At 34.1% G+C, this 17234-nt stretch overlaps 1 protein-coding gene across 3 annotated transcripts in view; it reads left to right on the forward strand.

The window, feature by feature from the left end:
- The window catches only part of Dnajc2 (DnaJ heat shock protein family (Hsp40) member C2), a 30237-nt gene that overhangs the window by 4357 nt on the left and 8646 nt on the right, over window positions 1-17234 (forward strand). For 2 of the 3 annotated variants that reach the window (XM_076834879.2, XM_076834870.2), the window contains exons 3-10: window positions 3161-3236; window positions 9837-9935; window positions 11211-11352; window positions 13475-13555; window positions 14421-14486; window positions 15274-15365; window positions 15452-15573; window positions 16003-16152. In XM_076834879.2, coding sequence (XP_076690994.1) covers window positions 3161-3236; window positions 9837-9935; window positions 11211-11352; window positions 13475-13555; window positions 14421-14486; window positions 15274-15365; window positions 15452-15573; window positions 16003-16152 — 828 coding nt within the window. Of the gene's footprint in view, window positions 1-3160; window positions 3237-3958; window positions 4009-9836; window positions 9936-11210; window positions 11353-13474; window positions 13556-14420; window positions 14487-15273; window positions 15366-15451; window positions 15574-16002; window positions 16153-17234 lie in introns of those variants that run through there. The other variant, XM_076834887.1, reaches the window with a different exon arrangement.

The following is a 17234-nucleotide window of genomic DNA, read 5'->3' on the forward strand; positions in this document are numbered from 1 at the left end:
AATTCGAGTCTGTTTCCATCACTCTGTGCACTGAGACCTTGGGAAATTTATTGGACATCTCAATGTCTCATTTCCCTTGTTAAAACAGTAAGATTATTAACAGCTTCAAGGTTGTAATGGGGATTAATGAAATGATACATATAAGGCATTTAGTGCTTGGCATATGATAAATGCTAAACAAATTGTGGATAATAAGGTTCCTGTGTCTTAGGTTGTTTTGAGGATTAAATGGGGTAAAGTATGTGAATAAAACCCTCAAGAGAAAAGCAGATAAGCACTCAGAAACTGTTAGCTGACTCTCCTGTCATCAATTTCAAAAGAAAAGGACTGAACATGGTTATTTGAAGGGGTAGGAAGAAAAGGAACAGCAAAGGATACTAAGGAGGATTGAAAAAAAAAGGGAAATAAAAGAAATGTATTAGTTCAACAAAGATTTGTTGAATTTTAGGCACTATACTCTTCTAGAAACTAAGGGAGGAATAAGTCTCAAGAAGGAAAAAGCATTCATCAGTGTCACTGCTTCAGAGAGGGATCGCTCACAGAACATGAAATGATGAAAGGTCATTGAATTTGAGAAAACAAGTAAAAATGGCTTCATTGAAAGCTATTCTGGTAAAAGGATTGAAAACAAATTTCTTGGTGGGTTGAGGAGTGATCAGGGAATGATGATGTAGAGATGTAGGTATAAAATACTGTCATAGCTGATTGTAAAGAAAGAGAAGATAGTAACTTGGGGTGAAGGCAAGGTCAGGAGAAGATAAAATAGGGGAATGTTGAAGTTAAAAAAGTCTTAGGTATAGAAATGACATCAGAAGTAAATGACATCAGAACATAGTAATGGTTGATTCAGTGTTCAATTAATTATTTTTATTCATCAAGTATGAATCAAGCCTCTGCTGCTTGTCAAACCGTATTATAGGTACCAAGGATATTATGCCATACAAGACAGCATTGTTGCTTCCACATAGTTTATGTTCCATTGAGCAGACAAAAAATAATGCAGAACATGTGTCCAGTAAGCTCCAGGCAAATAATTAGAATAGGGTGATATGAATAAACTGTCTAGGTGACTAATTTAGATTGAGTAGATGGGAAAGGACTATGAGTTGACATTTAAGACAAAACATGAATGATTTGCAAAGATGAAAGAGAATAGTATTGCATGTAGAGAGTTTATGCAAAGGCTGAAAGAAGGCAACTTGCTGTGACAGAGGGAAGGGCAAGGAGTAGTGGTCAGTGGAAAGCCATTAGAGCATTTTAAGGCCTGGTCATATTCAAGAACTTTGGAGGAAACAACAACCAAGTCGAAATACAGGTCTCATTTAAGCTGAGACCTAAAGGATAAGAATGGGGTGGGTACAAGGAGAATATGCCAGGCAGGGAGAAAAACTTAGGAGGCCTTGAAGTGAGAAAAGGCTCAGCATTTTCAGTGAACTAGAACACCAATAGAGGGTCATAGGCCAGGAGGTTAGAGAGAGGGAGTTGCTCTATACCTCTGGCCATCAGAAGGGAGGTCTGTTCTAGAGTTAGTTGGGGGTCTTCAGCATGTACCAAGTATTAGGTATTATATCATCACGTTGGATAAAATCCCCCAGAGGCCTTGTTTGCACATTTTATACAATGTGAGAGATAAACCCCAAAACTGATCTTTGAAAGTTTTCAGGAAGCCAGTAAAGGTGACTAAAAATGTCTGCTGGAAGGTGGAGGGGAATGTGGAGAATGGATTAACATTAACTCTTAAAAGAGACAATGTTTCAAGGACAGCCAATGGAAGTTGAAGTCAAGTGAGGGTGAAAATACCCATGGAAACAAATCTCAGCACCTGTGGTGAGAATGGTCAAAGCAGACTAGATTGAAGTGGGTTGAAAAATGAATGCAAGAGGATAAGAATGTGGTGTGAACAGCTTTCTCAAGAAGCTTAACTGACAAGCAGAACTTTGGGGAAGGATGGCCTCGGAAGGGTTTTTAAGCATGAGAGACAATGGCATCTTATGTATTGATGAAAATAATCCACTTGAAATTTAGAAGAAGGTGAAAGATGCTAACCTGAGAAGCTTAGGATGGATTTCAAAACAAAGGAAGCTGAAGTAATTCATCATGACAGGAAAGGCTTTCTCAATTGTGAAAGTAGGGAAGGAGAACGTGTCCAAGTGCAAGGAGGTTGGTAGATTCTGACATTTAAGTAGGATAATACTAATTTTTAATGGTTTTCTTCAGGTATAATTGATATACAAAAAAAAACCCTATTATACATCTAATTTAGTTTGGGATAGCTTCGCTTTTTAATTAAGCAGCAGTCACGACTGTCAGCTTGGGGATGGAGAAAGGTGTGTGAAGTATGAGGGAAGGCTAGAGGACAGAATGTTTGAAATAGCTAGGAAGTAGAAGAGTGAACTGATTTCCATAATAAAGGATCCGTCCATGTGATGTTCGTATCTTGAATTTGAAGGAAAACTAGTCAGTCCTATTTGACTCTTTTCTCCAATGTTGTGTGCCCTCAACTCCTCTTCCTCTTCACCTGATAGCTATCTTCATTCTCCAAGACGGAATGCACAATTTGAGTTCTGTAAGGAGCCCTCATTCTAGTTGCTACCTCAGCTTATAAATTCACTAGATATTAACCAAAGGAGAAATGAAAGCAGGTACTTCCTATCCACAGAAACCTTTTCCCTTAGTTTGATTTTTACTCAGCCTACCGTCTTTACTCCACATGGTTCCTCATTTTGTGCTGTCATTGTCCACTGACCCAACCAGAGGAGCTACTGTAAAAAATGCTCCCTTTGGTTCTGAAATATTCCTAGATGTACCTTGATTTCAGAGGACTATAGGGTATTAATAGATGTTGAGAAAGAAAAGTGTACTTTCAACTAATTTTAGAAAATGCTAGGTGTTACGGGCCTCTGTGTTTGTTTTCCTTTTTGTAGTTGGAGGACTTTTTGGAGCCCTTATTAGGCTTATGTGCATACAAATTATCAAGAAGGCTATACAGTAATTCACATTTCTGAAACTTACATGACCAGGGAGCCTGTTTTATTCAGAACTTCTCATTGGACTCCTGCCATGAAAGTTTCACTGTGGAAAATACTATTTTAGGGTACCATAATATAAGGGATAGGATATATCATTCCGTTTCAAACTTGACTCTCTTGTGTCTTATCAGAACCAAGATCATTATGCAGTGCTTGGACTTGGCCATGTAAGATACAAAGCTACACAGAGACAGATCAAAGCAGCTCGTAAGTACTTAGTTATTTTGAAGTAATTATATATTTGTTATAGGAAATGTTATTTTGAAAAAAATATGCAGGGTCATAATCTGTTGCCATAACTCTACATTTAACAGTATGTGTAATAATTGTCATAGCAATATAAAATGTAAGACCAAGGTCTCCTTTGCCTTCATAACCAGAAAAAAATTAATGATGTATGGACTTTCTCATTAGGGATAAAAAATCAGTTTGGGTGGGTGGGTGCGTGCGTGTTTGTGTGTGTGTGTGTGTGTGTGAGAGAGAGAGAGTGGGAGGGAGGGAGGGAAGGAGAGACAGAGAGAAAGAAGTGTGGGGAGTAGGTAGGCAGGATAAAGAATACTCCAATAGCAAGCTATTAAAAATATTTTACCTCTCTTTGGAAGTATGGGCAGCTGTATTTAGTGGGGCCCTGCTTTGTTTCTTTGGTTTTTCAATATTATTTAGTGATTTTAGGTCACACCTTTGTCAATATCACCCTTTCCTCTGCCCAAGAGTCCAGTGCTTTGTTATTATTTTACTTTACAAGATTAAATATCGGGGGAGGAAAATGTTGGGAACTGAGACTTCATATACCTTAAAAAGACACCATCCTTTAATGTGCCTAAATGTCCTGTTCTCTTCATTTCTGTGGACATAATTCCTTAAACACCTTGATTAGTGAAGTTTAATGAAAAAGGTGAAGGTGATTAGTTTTCTGTGTTTTATCTTAGGAGAATGTTCTGCCCTCCACTGTAGAGAATGGATATTGAGGTCAGAGGAGGTAAGATTGTGGCCATTTGGAAAAGGAATAGGGAGTCAAGTCCAGCCAAGAAGAGAAAGTACTGTGCTTGGATGAACATGGCTAAACAAGAACTTACGTTGAAAAATGCTGGTTGAGACTTAGTTTAGTAGATAAACTCAGTTTTTCCCATTAATGCTTATATTTAGGAAAATCAAATATTTTTTAGTAGTAAAGGGATTTATCAGATTATTTTATACTTATTACTGGATTTCTTAAAAGGCTGGCATGATTTTAGACAGAACATATGCTAGTGTATACAAATAGTTATTGCAATATACATAAATGCCAGGAATTACCAGGGGAAAGTATTTGCAGAGTCTTACTGTAAAAATAGCATATAAGTACTATATATGTCATGATGCACACAAATTTGTAAAAAAAATTAGAAGTTATTTTTGAACTATGAAAATATTTGCCATTTTAAAATGAAGGAATTCTTTTGTCTTTCTCTAAAGGATAAAAAATGAGCAAAAATTATAAAGAAATATTCATTTTATTTTTGTTAAGGCCACACTTTTTCTTGACAAAGTAAAAATTAATTTTTGAGTATTCTGTAGTGGAAGTCTTACAACACCTGTGTAGATTGTTAACCATAAGAAAGGAACTGTAATTTACTCCACACCACCCTGGTTGAATATCAGTATTTATTCAGAAGGAGAGTGTCATTTTCCCTACTTCTGTAAGCTATATAGTTCAAAATAAACAGTTTAAATAGTTCTGTTAACTAGAGAAGTATAAAATAGACCGTTGCTACTTACTGCTTTCTGAAAGTCTAGTCAAAAAGTGAAAATGCAGTTAGTGTTTGCAAATCCATGATTATTGTAGTATAAGCATAATAAAAATGTAAATCTGATAATACGTAAGATCTTTTGTGTTCTTAGATCATATTACAAACACACGGTAGTATTTAAATTGCGTATAGCGGGGCATGGTGGTGCATGCCTGTAAAATGCCTGTAACATGCCTGTAATCCCAGTGGCTCAGAAGGGTGAGGCAGGAGGATCACAAATTCAAAGCCAGCCTCAGCACTTAGTGAGGCCCTAAGCAACTGAGCAAGATTGTGTCTCTAAATAAAATGTAAAAACATGGGTGGGGATGAGGCTCAGTGGTATTGGTTCAATGCCCAGTACTAAATAAATTAAAAAATAAATTATGTAATTTTGTTCTTGAGGTACACATTGGCAAATGATGTGTAGGTTTTATAATATTTTTAAAACATGATGTTGAGCAAGAGAAGCCAGATACAATAGTATATTATAGGTTTCATTTGTTTGAATAATCAGATAATTTGGATATTCCAGATTTATTTGTGATATTTTAAACTAAAAACTTTCAAGCTTTTTAAAAATAAAATTATATTTAAATGCTTTTTAAAAAATATTTATTTTTAGTTTTTGGTGGACACAACATCTTTATTTTATTTTTATGTGGTGCTGAGGGTTGAATCCAGCACCCCACGCATGCCAGGCAAGTGTGCTACCACTTGAGCCATATCCCCAGCCCTAAATGCTTTTTTTAATAGAACCAATGTGATCATACAATAAAAGCCTCTTTACTGGTGTAGCCTCAGAATACCTGAGAAACTTGTTTTTCATGGGGGAGGGAAGGGAAAAGAAAACCTGAAATTATTTATTTATTTTTCCCTTACTTACTGCAGTATTGGGGATTGAACCCATGAGTGCTCTATCACTGAGTTACATCCCCCAGCTCTTTATTTTTTATATTGAAACAGGGTCTTGCAAGTCTCCTGTCTCAGCCTCCCTAGTCAATGAGATTATAGGCAATGTGCCTGACTGAAATTTCAGTAAATGTATAACAGCTGTTCCCAGATTACTTTTGTTTTTTTTTTTTTTTCAAGTTGGCCGTCTTTTGGCTCTCTTTACATTATTTTCTTAAATTGGGTAATATCTTCAGTCCCTCCCAGGGACAGTTTTATAAGTAGGATGATAGAAGCCTCTAATACACATGGGTGACTAAAGATGATCAGGCAGAAAAATCAGTGTAGGAAAAAATAGTGCAGCCTAAAAAGAGACAAACTTGATCCTTTTTACAAAAAAAAAAAAGTAAAATATCTTTCAGACTTTATCCTGAGGTTTAAAAGAAAACCCAAGAAGTGTCTATGTTGTCAATGAAATACGAAGATGCTGTATTACAGGTCAGCATTGCAGAGGGAGATTAGGGAGAAATAAGTAGAGGCTGCATGAAAACTAAAAACATAAGAGCAGAATATAAAATTACAAAAAATTGCTGATGTATAATGAGAAAATACAGTAAAGCCAGGGACAACCTTGAAGAATGTTCCCAAGATTCAGATGAAAAGAATAACGAAATGCAAGATGTCCCTAAAGAAGAAATAAGAAACAACTACAAATCAGAAAGCTTAACCTGATTTTTAAAAATATGTATGGCTTGAGATTCAGAATATATACACAAATGACTTAGGTTTCACTAATCAGCACACACTTCAGAGTCAAAGGAGAACAACAAGCTGTGCTGCAGGAATCCATTTGCTGGCAAGGGGGGAAGAGCACTGCATAGTGAAACTTAAGGCTTTCACTGGCTACGTGACAGGTGTCATAGCTTGTGCTCAGTATCAGCAGTTGTGGGGCACAGTGATTGTGCCCGTCAGTGGTGGGATAAACATGTTTCTGAACTTTCCAGTAAAAATTGAGTCATGAGCTTCCAAACATGATAATTTGGTTATCATGAAAGTTCTGTGAACTGGGCTGGGATTGTGGCTCAGCGGTAGAGCTCTCGCCTTGCATGTGAGAGTCCCTGAGTTCGGTCCTCAGCACCACATAAAAATAAATAAAATAAAGGTATTGTGTCCAACTACAACTAAAAAATAAATATTTAAAAGAAAAAGTTCTGTGAACTACCTAATAACATTTAATAAATTTCTGTTCTGCTTGAACCAGCTAGAATTTTAAAATGCCTGTTTTCCAGTGCTAGTAGAGAAATGACTACCTAACTAGAAGGAAGATCTTGGACTTCAGGAAAACAAATGTATTTGTCACACTTCTTAACCCTTATAAAAATGAGTAAAAAATTTCCACACAAATGTTCATAGCAGCCTTATTCAAAATGTTCATAAATAGGAAACTACCCTAATGTTTACCAACAGGAAAATGGATAAGCAAACTGCTCTTAGAACATAGAATCCTACTCAGCAATAAAAAATAATATTACCAGTATACTCAAGAGTTTCAAAACATGGTGTTGAGCAGGAGAAGACAGACACAATAGCATACTATAGGTTTCATTTATATGAAGTTAAAGAACATATAAAAGTAATCTGTGGTGATATAAATCAAAAAATGGTTGCCTTAGTTGGTAGGGGATGGGAGTCACCTGGGAAGGGGTACAAGAGAACTCTGGGTAATGGAAATGGTGTACATTTCTTTTGGTTGTAACTGTAGTTGCATGTGTATATACAGTTGTTAACTCATTAAATTGAATACTTAATATCTGAGCATTTTGCTCTTAAAATGTATTTTTTAAAATTTTATCTCAACCAGATGAATAAGATGCAAAACAAACCAGAGAAACAATCACTGGGAAATTTTTAAATATTTGGGGGCCAAAAAAATTAAAATTGTATTTATGAATGCAAAAGTAAGATTAAGATTGTTGCCTGTCAAAACTTAAAGGAAAGGCAACTAGAATTGTACCATAGCAAGTTCATTGCCTTAACCTATTATGTTACTTTCTTTAAAACAGGGGAAAAAATAAAGTAGACTTTCAATTCATTGTTTAAGAGAACAACACTAAGGAAGATGGAGGAAGGAAATAGAAGAGATAAAACAATATTCCAAAATGGGTTTTATAAAGAAGAAAAAAACAAATCAAATAGTGAAATATACAAAGGATGAAAACCATTATAGAAGATACTTTTAATTGAAACTACTCTTATATGCAGTGAATTTGAAAATTTCAGTATAAACTGAAGAAGAAATTTTTAAAGTTACCAAAGAATTATCTTCTAAAAACCATTTTTAGGCCCAGGTAATTTTTCAGGTGAATATTTCATATGTTAAAGGAATTGAAAATGCTCATGCTGAACATAAACTGTTTTGGAACAGTTCATTTTGTTCTTCCTTTTTTTTTTTTTTTTCTTTTTTCCTGTGCCGGGGGTTGAACCCAGGGCCTCACTTGTACTAAGCATGTGCTTTGCCTGTGAGCTACACCCCTAGCATGGAACAATTCATTTTGTGAAATTAATGCAGCCCAAGTATGAAAACTTAGCAAAGAGAGCTCAAAAGAAACTATGAATAAATCTTATTTGTGACATCAAAAAATAAATAAGTTAAAATGTAGGAAACCTATATTTTTTGGCAGCTACCATCAAATATATTAGATAGCAAAAGTCATTTTAAGGACAATCCTGGGGCAAGAATGAGTAATCAAAACAAGCCCTTATAAAATTTGCTGTGATAAAGGAAGCATTACAAATCAGTGGAAAAGGGAAGTATTATTGATTATATTAGGATTCTAAGAAATGACAAAATTTTAATACCTCTTTGACTATTAAATTCCAGAAAAGATTTAAGGGATTCATTTTTTTAAATCTAAGCATAGGAAACATTTGTGATACTAGAAGAATTATAAATACTGGAAAAAGCTATAGAGGAAATGATAAGTAATTGTATAAATAAAAATGAATTTTAAAAAACGAACAACACCATTTGGGGGAAAACATTAGCAACAGATATTGAATGTAAAAGAGTTGCAGCATGCACATAGGCTGCTTGGATCAGAGCCTGACTTGGCAAGAACTTTGTGCAGGTTGCAAAGATTGTGGTTGCTTAACTTCTCTGTGTCTCATTTTTCTCATCTGTGAAATGAAGAAACAAATAATGCTTTTCTCATAGTTATTGAGGTAAATAGGCTTGGCTCACAAATGCTCAATAGCTAATATCTTATTGTGAAGTGACACTAAGGATAAAAACAGATAACCCTTCTATCTATAGATAGATGAAAGGTACAAACAAAAAATTTTGAGCACCAGTGATAATTTTATGTCAGTGATATTTTATATCTCTAGTGATAAATTTTTTAGACCCTGTGCTAGTTAAGATTATGGTGAAAAGGATGTACACATAAAAAAATGAAATAGTTTAATTTTTGGAATGCACCTTGTTCCTATATTTTTATTCACCAATTTCATTTCTGTATAAATTTATCTTCAGAAAAAGAGTCCTAAATGTGGAAAAATAGTAATATTTAAGATGATTCAGATTGGAAACAATTCCAATTTCCATCAGTAGAGAAATGCTTACATTATGACAATTCTACTTGAAATGCAGTCCTAAACAATCACTAAAAAGTTTGAAGAGTTGACAAGAAAAATGGAAAAAGGCAAATGATATAATATTAACTTAAAACAAAACAATATAACTTTATACATACAGTATGATCACACCTAATTTTTTCTTTTTTCTTGTTTTTTTTTTTTTTTTTTTGCAGTGCTGGGGATTCGACCCAGGGCCTTGTTAATAAGCAAGGGCTCTACCACTGAACACCCCTCAGCACTCCTAAATTCTTTAAAGCATATCCTTAAGGGAAAAAATACCTATGTATAAATACATAAAAACATTATATATTTGTCTTTGGGTGCTGGCACTTTGGCTGATTTCTTAAAATAATTGTTTCAGTTGCTCTTTAATTTTCACATTTAATAAGCACGCATTTCACCTTGGAAGAAAAGATTTTAAAATTAGCATTGCAATTTTGGAGATGGTCTGTATTTAGCTCATCCTTATTTTTGGTTTTGATGCCTGAAGTGACAAATCTGACTCATTTTGTAGATAAAGCAATGGTCTTAAAACATCACCCAGACAAACGGAAAGCAGCGGGTGAACCAATAAAAGAAGGAGACAACGATTACTTCACTTGTATAACTAAAGGTAAGAAAATATTTTACAGTCAGGAATTTCTGAAAGTAATTTTTATTTAATAAATGCTGGGATTGGGTTTCCTATGTGTGATGTAGTTCATTTACTATCGCATGATATCTTTAAATACTTTTAATTATACCAGGTTATTTTTTATTTATTTCCCCAAAGCCTCACTATACAAAGTGAGGTTCCCCCAGCCAGCAGCAATAACACCTGGCAGCTTGTTAGAAATGCAACATCTCAGGCCCTGCAACTACTGATTAGTATCTGCATTTTAATGGATCCCCAGATGACTCTTACCAGAAGATTATACAAGCATTGTATTTAATGATGAGACTACTAAGATCTTTTGCCTATCAGTTTCTTTGTGAGAGTAAATTGTTCCTTAGATCTTTTGCTAATTTAAATTGGGGGCTAGATGTGAACTCAGTGGCAGAGCACTTACCTAGAATGTGTGAGAAGGCCCTGGGTTCCATCCCTAGCACTAGGAAAAAGTAATAATAATTAATCTAATTGTATCATTATACAATAATTATTTATTGTTAATTTACATAGCAATATGCTCATTAAGCAAGTTAACATAGGTAACCACCATTTCTAAATATTTCCTAAATGTGATTTTATTATTTTTTATTTTTGTGGGTACCGGGGATTGAACTCAGGGGCACTTGACCACTGAGTCACATCCCGGCCCATTTTTGTGTTTTATTTAGAGACTGGGTCTCGTTGAGTTGCTTAGCACCTCACTTTTACTGAGGCTGGCTTTGAACTCAGGATCCTCCTGTCTCAGCCTCCCAAACCACTGGGATTACAGGCGTGCGCTACCAAGCCCAGTGTGATTTTACATTTTGATGATACTTGTTAAATAATTAAATGTGCATTTTTCAAAATTCTTCATCTTAGCCCACTCATATTACACATTACTCTAGAAACGTAAAAGCCTTCCATCTTTTACAGCCATGAGATCCATCAGTTAATTTTCTTTTCCCCCAGAGTCTTCGTCATCTTTTTTCAGTTACTGTTTAAAATTTTTTTTGTCACTTTCTTATCAGAAGTACTTAAAGGAGTTGTGTCCACTCATATCCAGAAGTGCTAGAGCTGTCCTTACCTAAATTAAATCCTCCCCACCCCCCAAAATTTTAAATATGAAAATTAATAACTTAAAAGAGGGGGATATTTGTTTTTTCTTAGGGAAAAAAAAGGGTAAACTTATGGTGCTGTAATCTTGCTTTTTTCCCTGGGGTAAACTTAATAGTGCTATAATCTTGCTTTTTTCCCCCTCAGCTTATGAAATGTTATCTGATCCAGTGAAAAGACGAGCATTTAACAGTATAGATCCTACTTTTGATAACTCAGTTCCTTCTAAAAGTGAAGCAAAGGATAATTTCTTTGAAGTGTTTTCTCCAGTGTTTGAAAGGAATTCCAGGTGAGTTAAAGCATTTCCACTTTTGATCATAAAAGCCTCTATTAGCTTGCTTTGTGCAGTCCTCCAGCTTTTTGCTATTTTCCCCTGATATTAGTTTTATTTATAAAATTGTTTCCATTGTCTTGTCCTCCTCATCTTTTATTGAGCCCTTCCGGTAAACTTATTTATTTTGTTCTCTAAACAAAATTCTATATATATAGAAAATTCTATAGATAGATAGATTCTCATTTATTTTGTTCTCTATAAACAAAATTCTGCCTTTCCATAGTGAAATTCCTTTATCGTTTATAGGATATTTTCCTTTGGCTGAAAAGTTATATCTGGCTTTATGTAATGTGATATTGATAGTTAGGTGTTAGTACTTTTTTTTTTTTAACTTCCTCTTTATCTATGGGTACACTGTTTGGCTCATTATGAGTTAAAAAAAAAAAAGAAAGAAAAGAAAAGGGCTTATGGTCCTTTTTCTTCTTCTTCTTCTTCTTCTTTTTTTTTTTTTTTTTGGTACCAGAAGTTGAATCCAAGGGTGCTTAACTACTGAGCCATACCCACAGCACAGTCTTTTTTATTTTAATTTTGAGACCAGGTCATCTCACTAACTTGCTGAGGCTGGCCTCAAACTTGTGATTCTCCTGCTTCAGTCTATTATTGAGATGACAGCATGTGCCACCACACCTAGCTTGATCCTTTTTTTTTTTTTTTCCCCATACAAGATTATCATAAGGCATCTCTGACAAAGGATGATTTACATTTAAGATTAAAGCATACATAATTTATTTCAGTAAAATGTTTTTTATAATAGTATGCATAGTGTCAGTATTCTATATTTTTTGTTCCCTCAAAGCCTGTTTTGGCTGTGCGTTGGATTCATCTGGAGAGCTTAAAAAAACTTTGTACTGCCTATTGCTTGCAGAGAGATGCTGATTAACGGTAGGAATTTTTAATCCTCTCTGGTGATTCTACTGTGCAGCCAAAGTTTTGAACCTTTTTTTTTTTTTCCTTTGGTACTGGGGGTTGAACCAGAGGCGCTTAATCACTAAGCCACATCTCTGGCCTTTTTGAAATGTTTTATTTTGAGACAGGGTTTTGCTAAATTGTGTAGGACCTCTCTGAATTGCTGCAGCTTGCTATGAACTTGGAATCCTCCTGCCTCAGCCTCCCAGGCTGCTGAGATTACTGGCATGCACCACTGCAACCAGCTGAACCACTTATTTAGTAGTTGATGCGGCCTACTGGTTGCTCCTCTCTGTCATCTCACATTTATTTTAAAAACAGTACTGAAGGTGATATAAAGACATAGCTTTTTTTGTTTTGTTTTGTTAGTGGTACTGGAAAGATGGAACACAGGGACATTCTATCCCTGAATTACATCCCCAGTCCTTTTTATTTTTTATTTTCACTAAGTTGCTGGGGCTAGCCTTCAATCTATGAACTTCCTGTGAGCTGGGATTACAGGCATGTGCCACTGTACCTGGCTAGGATATAGTATTTTTGTGTGTAGTGGTTTAATAAAGTAGAAAACATGGGTCAGTAGCAGCCATAGAGTCCTTTTCAGAGGTGATGAGTGAAATGCTAAGCCTAGAAGTCTAGCTCTTAGGCACAGGTGGTGGTGATAAGGGATGAAAGTTTGTTCTTTCTGTAAATATTAGCATTTATTTTAAAGGCCAGGCCTTACGTTAGTGTTGCTTCTGTGCTACCTATTTAGGGGAAGAAGTAAGTGAGCTTGGGGAAAAAAGGCTAGTTGCCATTTTTCTAACCTGTCTGACAGCTACTATATCATTGTATCTTGGGGCTGGGAATATATCTCAGTGGTGAGTGCAAGGCCATAAATGCAGTCACCAGCACTACAACAAAATCATTAAACTTTTTTGAACTGAAGATAACCTGAAAGTTATTTCATTGTCTCTTGCCACCTTCTAATCCACCCTTCCCCTCACATTCTTCACACCTACATTGTTTGTCATGTGACTGTTGACCTTCCAACTCTCATCTTTTAATTGCAGAGATTATAGGGGAGGGAGGTTAAAGGGGATTAGTAAAGGCCCTTGTTGTTTTTAATAAATTAGGCTGTAGGTAAAACTTTTGTGCAAAATTTTTCAGTTAAATTTTTCTTTTAATATATCAGATGGTCAAATAAAAAAAATGTCCCTAAACTTGGTGATATGAATTCATCATTTGAAGATGTAGATGCATTTTATTCTTTCTGGTAAGTAAATACTTCTATGAAGTTGTCATTTTTTTTAAATATTCAATAAGTACTTGATGCTTTATAAATTAATTGAGGGATGGGTGACTTACTGAACAAAAAGCACTGTTCCAAAATGAATAAAGGTTTCACATGTTTTATATCTTCTCTATGATATTCAGGCTTTTATGAGTGTTTTATTTAGCTTCTTTTCTATTAATGAGATCTAGGTAACAAGCACACTGTAGCAATTAAAAAATAAAATCATTTGAATTCAATGAAAATTAACACATTTTCACTTAGCAGTTTTCCCATTAAAAGTGTTTGTGCATTTGAGGAAGACATTGTTTTGTGTCCAAGTTTATTGATTTTCAGTAAACAATATTTAGCACATTTTATTGTGTATTGTTTCCTTATTAAATATCTAATAAATAATGGAAGCATAAATTCACTGTAGGAAAAATTATGTAAGATTTAGTTGCCAGTTCAGTTGTCTATACATTCAGATATAAAATAACCATTACTGGAGTTAACTTTACGGCTTCACAGAAAATGAGAGTAAAGGCAGGGAAAACTTAACAAGTCCTAGGCAAGAGAGAAACAAACCTAAGAAAGAAAAGAGGACATGAGGTGTGACTTCTTTTTTTTTTTTTTAACTTAAGCGTGATGAATGTATTTTCAATTTTCATACTAAATGTGGAGTCATTTAACACAAGATGATGACATTAAGGACTTGAGCATAGTATTGGTTTAATACCAAAGGGAGGGAAGCAACCATTCAGACTAACTTATTTACTTGCCATTACTATTTTTTAAAATTATGTGTATCTAACTTAATTTTAAAAGGAATGTTATTCTGTGTTAATTTTTTTTCTATCTATATTAGGTATAATTTTGACTCTTGGAGAGAATTTTCTTATTTAGACGAAGAAGAAAAAGAAAAGGCAGAATGGTAGGTATGCACATCATTAGTAAAGGAATGTATTCCTTTGGTACCTGTGATAATATAAAAATAAGGTGTGTGTGTGTATATATATATATACACACACACACATATACAAATATATGCATTTGTGTGTGTGTGTTTATTTTCTCTTAGTGTTGGAAATTGAAAGAAGGGCCAAGTATATGTTGCACATGTGCTTTACCACTGAGCTACATTCTTCAGTCATTATTTTCTCTGACACAGTATTTTGAAATTCCTCTATATAAATTAAACTAGATGGGGCCAAAAGAGTCACTGGTTAGGCTTATGCTTAAGAAATTGCCAAGAGGGCAGTACACACCTATAATCCCAGCAGCTCAGGAGTCTGAGGCAGGATTATCACAAATTCAAGGCCAGGCTCAGCAATTTAGTCCCTGTGCAACTTAATGAGACCCTTTCTTATCATTAAAAATATAAAAGGAGCTTGGGATGTAGCTCAATGAGTGGTAAAATCCCTCTGGGTTTATTCCCTGATTACCCTCCTTGCCCCAAAATTGCCAAGATAACTCAATTCAGCAAATTTTTCTTTTGGTTGCTTAACCTAGGTTTTATTATACTTTTCCAAGAGTACGGAGAAAAATTTTTTTGACATGCATGTCCAAGAAAACTAACCAAAATTGATAATAAACAGAAGCACACTTCAATGTTAGTAGTGATATAGCATTGTTAATTTTGTAAGACATTATTACATATAAATTTATAAATTATTACTCTTTCCAGTCATAATTTGTTTCCAATATTTACTATTATATAGTCGTGATGAGAGAAGATGGATTGAAAAGCAGAATAGAGCAACAAGGGCACAAAGAAAAAAAGAAGAAATGAACAGAATAAGAACATTAGTTGGTAAGTATAATTAATGTTTTTATAACTGATGTTTAAAGTTCTTTAAATGTTAGAATTTAAAAGATTCACTAATTTTTTTGGGGTAGACAATGCCTATAGCTGTGATCCAAGGATAAAAAAATTTAAGGAAGAAGAAAGAGCCAAGAAAGAAGCAGAAAAGAAAGCAAAAGCAGAAGCAAAACGGAAGGAACAAGAAGCTAAAGAAAAAGTAAGGTGACATTTGATTATGTTGGACTTTTAAATATTTCTTAATCATTGAAAATTAGTTAAAATAACTATAATCTGGAAGCAGGAAATTGGGTGCTGCTATAATTGAATCTTAACAAGTTGATAAAATCAATAGTTAGATCTTCCTTAATAGCAAATAGTTATTGGACAAAAACATAATCTCATATAAATATTTATGTCATAAATCTGACTTTATATTATGCTTATTTCTAACATGTTTGTTTTGTTTCCTCATAAATGCTTGTAGAACTTTGGTAGCTTGCTTTCCCTCCTAATTCAACCCTCAATTTTCAATAAGTTGATGAGCCATTAATTTGTTAATTTCTAATTAAAAGATTGATTTTTTAAATCATTACAGAGCATTTTGAAATTCTAATTATCAAAACAATTTTGCTCTTCATTTTTAAAGCAAAGACAAGCTGAATTAGAAGCAGCTCGGTTGGCTAAGGAGAAAGAAGAGGAGGAAATTAGACAGCAAGCGTTATTGGCAAAGAAGGAAAAAGATATCCAGAAAAAAGCTATTAAAAAGGAGAGGCAAAAACTTCGAAACTCATGCAAGGTATGTCAGACTGACATCAGGCACCAGTAAAGCAGGCAGCTGATTAAGCTTAAAGATTATTTCTTTTCTTATATTTTGTTTTTAGATTAATTTTTTTCTATTCTGATTCCTCATCAAAATTCAGATCTGATTTTCTCAGTGGTTTTTTTTAATAGTTGATTTAAACAAATTAGAATTTAAGTAAGTCACTATAAAGCCTTCAGTTATTGTAACTTATAATTATATTTCTTAAGACCCTCTAATTCTGTCACAACCTACCTACCATCACTTCTCCCCATCACATGGCCATGTTTGTTGGAGAAACCAAATTATTTTCTGAGAACATGCAACAATTTGGTTTTAGCTGGTTGCTTCCTAATGAACAAAGTTAATTTTTATCTTAAAAAAAGTTTCTTTGGAAGTTAATACTTTTATCTTTATCTAAACAAAGGGATATCATTTGGGTGAGTACTGGTAGTTTTCATTCAAATACAATTTTTATTAAACATATTGATAGAAAAACCCAAATTTCTTATTGTAATTTTGTGTAAGAGATATTCTTACATTTTTAAATTGGTAAATTCAGCAAATTGTACTTTATTAAACTGTGTCAAATAAGTATATTTATGAAATTCCAAGCTACAACAGATTGCTACAAGAGAATATTCTGTACTCTACCACTGTAGTTAAATTCAAGAAATATGTAAATACTTAATATGTATAGAAAAATCATGTTATCTTTCACATGACCATCCAGAAGGCTTTAGACACTAGTATGTTTAGTATAAAATATCCTAAACATTCAGTTAATAACACAATTGAAATTAACCAGCCCCTCAGGTTGGGGAAATAGCTCACTTGGTAGAGTGTTTGTCTTGCATGTACAAGGCCCTGGGTTCAATCCCCAGCACCACAAAAAAAAAAAAAAAAAAAAAACGAAAGAAAAAGAAATCAACCAGCCCCTTCAGTAAATTTAGAAAGAGAATTAATGAAAACACAAGTACTGGTTTGTCTCTTTAGGTATTTTAGTAAACTAGGAAAATTTAGAAAAAAATGAAGTATTCTATTCACAGTTTTCCTGGGTGGAAGATTATTTTTAGGAG

This window comes from Callospermophilus lateralis, chromosome 1 (genome assembly GCF_048772815.1).
Source record: "Callospermophilus lateralis isolate mCalLat2 chromosome 1, mCalLat2.hap1, whole genome shotgun sequence".
In the NCBI taxonomy this organism is placed as follows: domain Eukaryota; kingdom Metazoa; phylum Chordata; class Mammalia; order Rodentia; family Sciuridae; genus Callospermophilus; species Callospermophilus lateralis.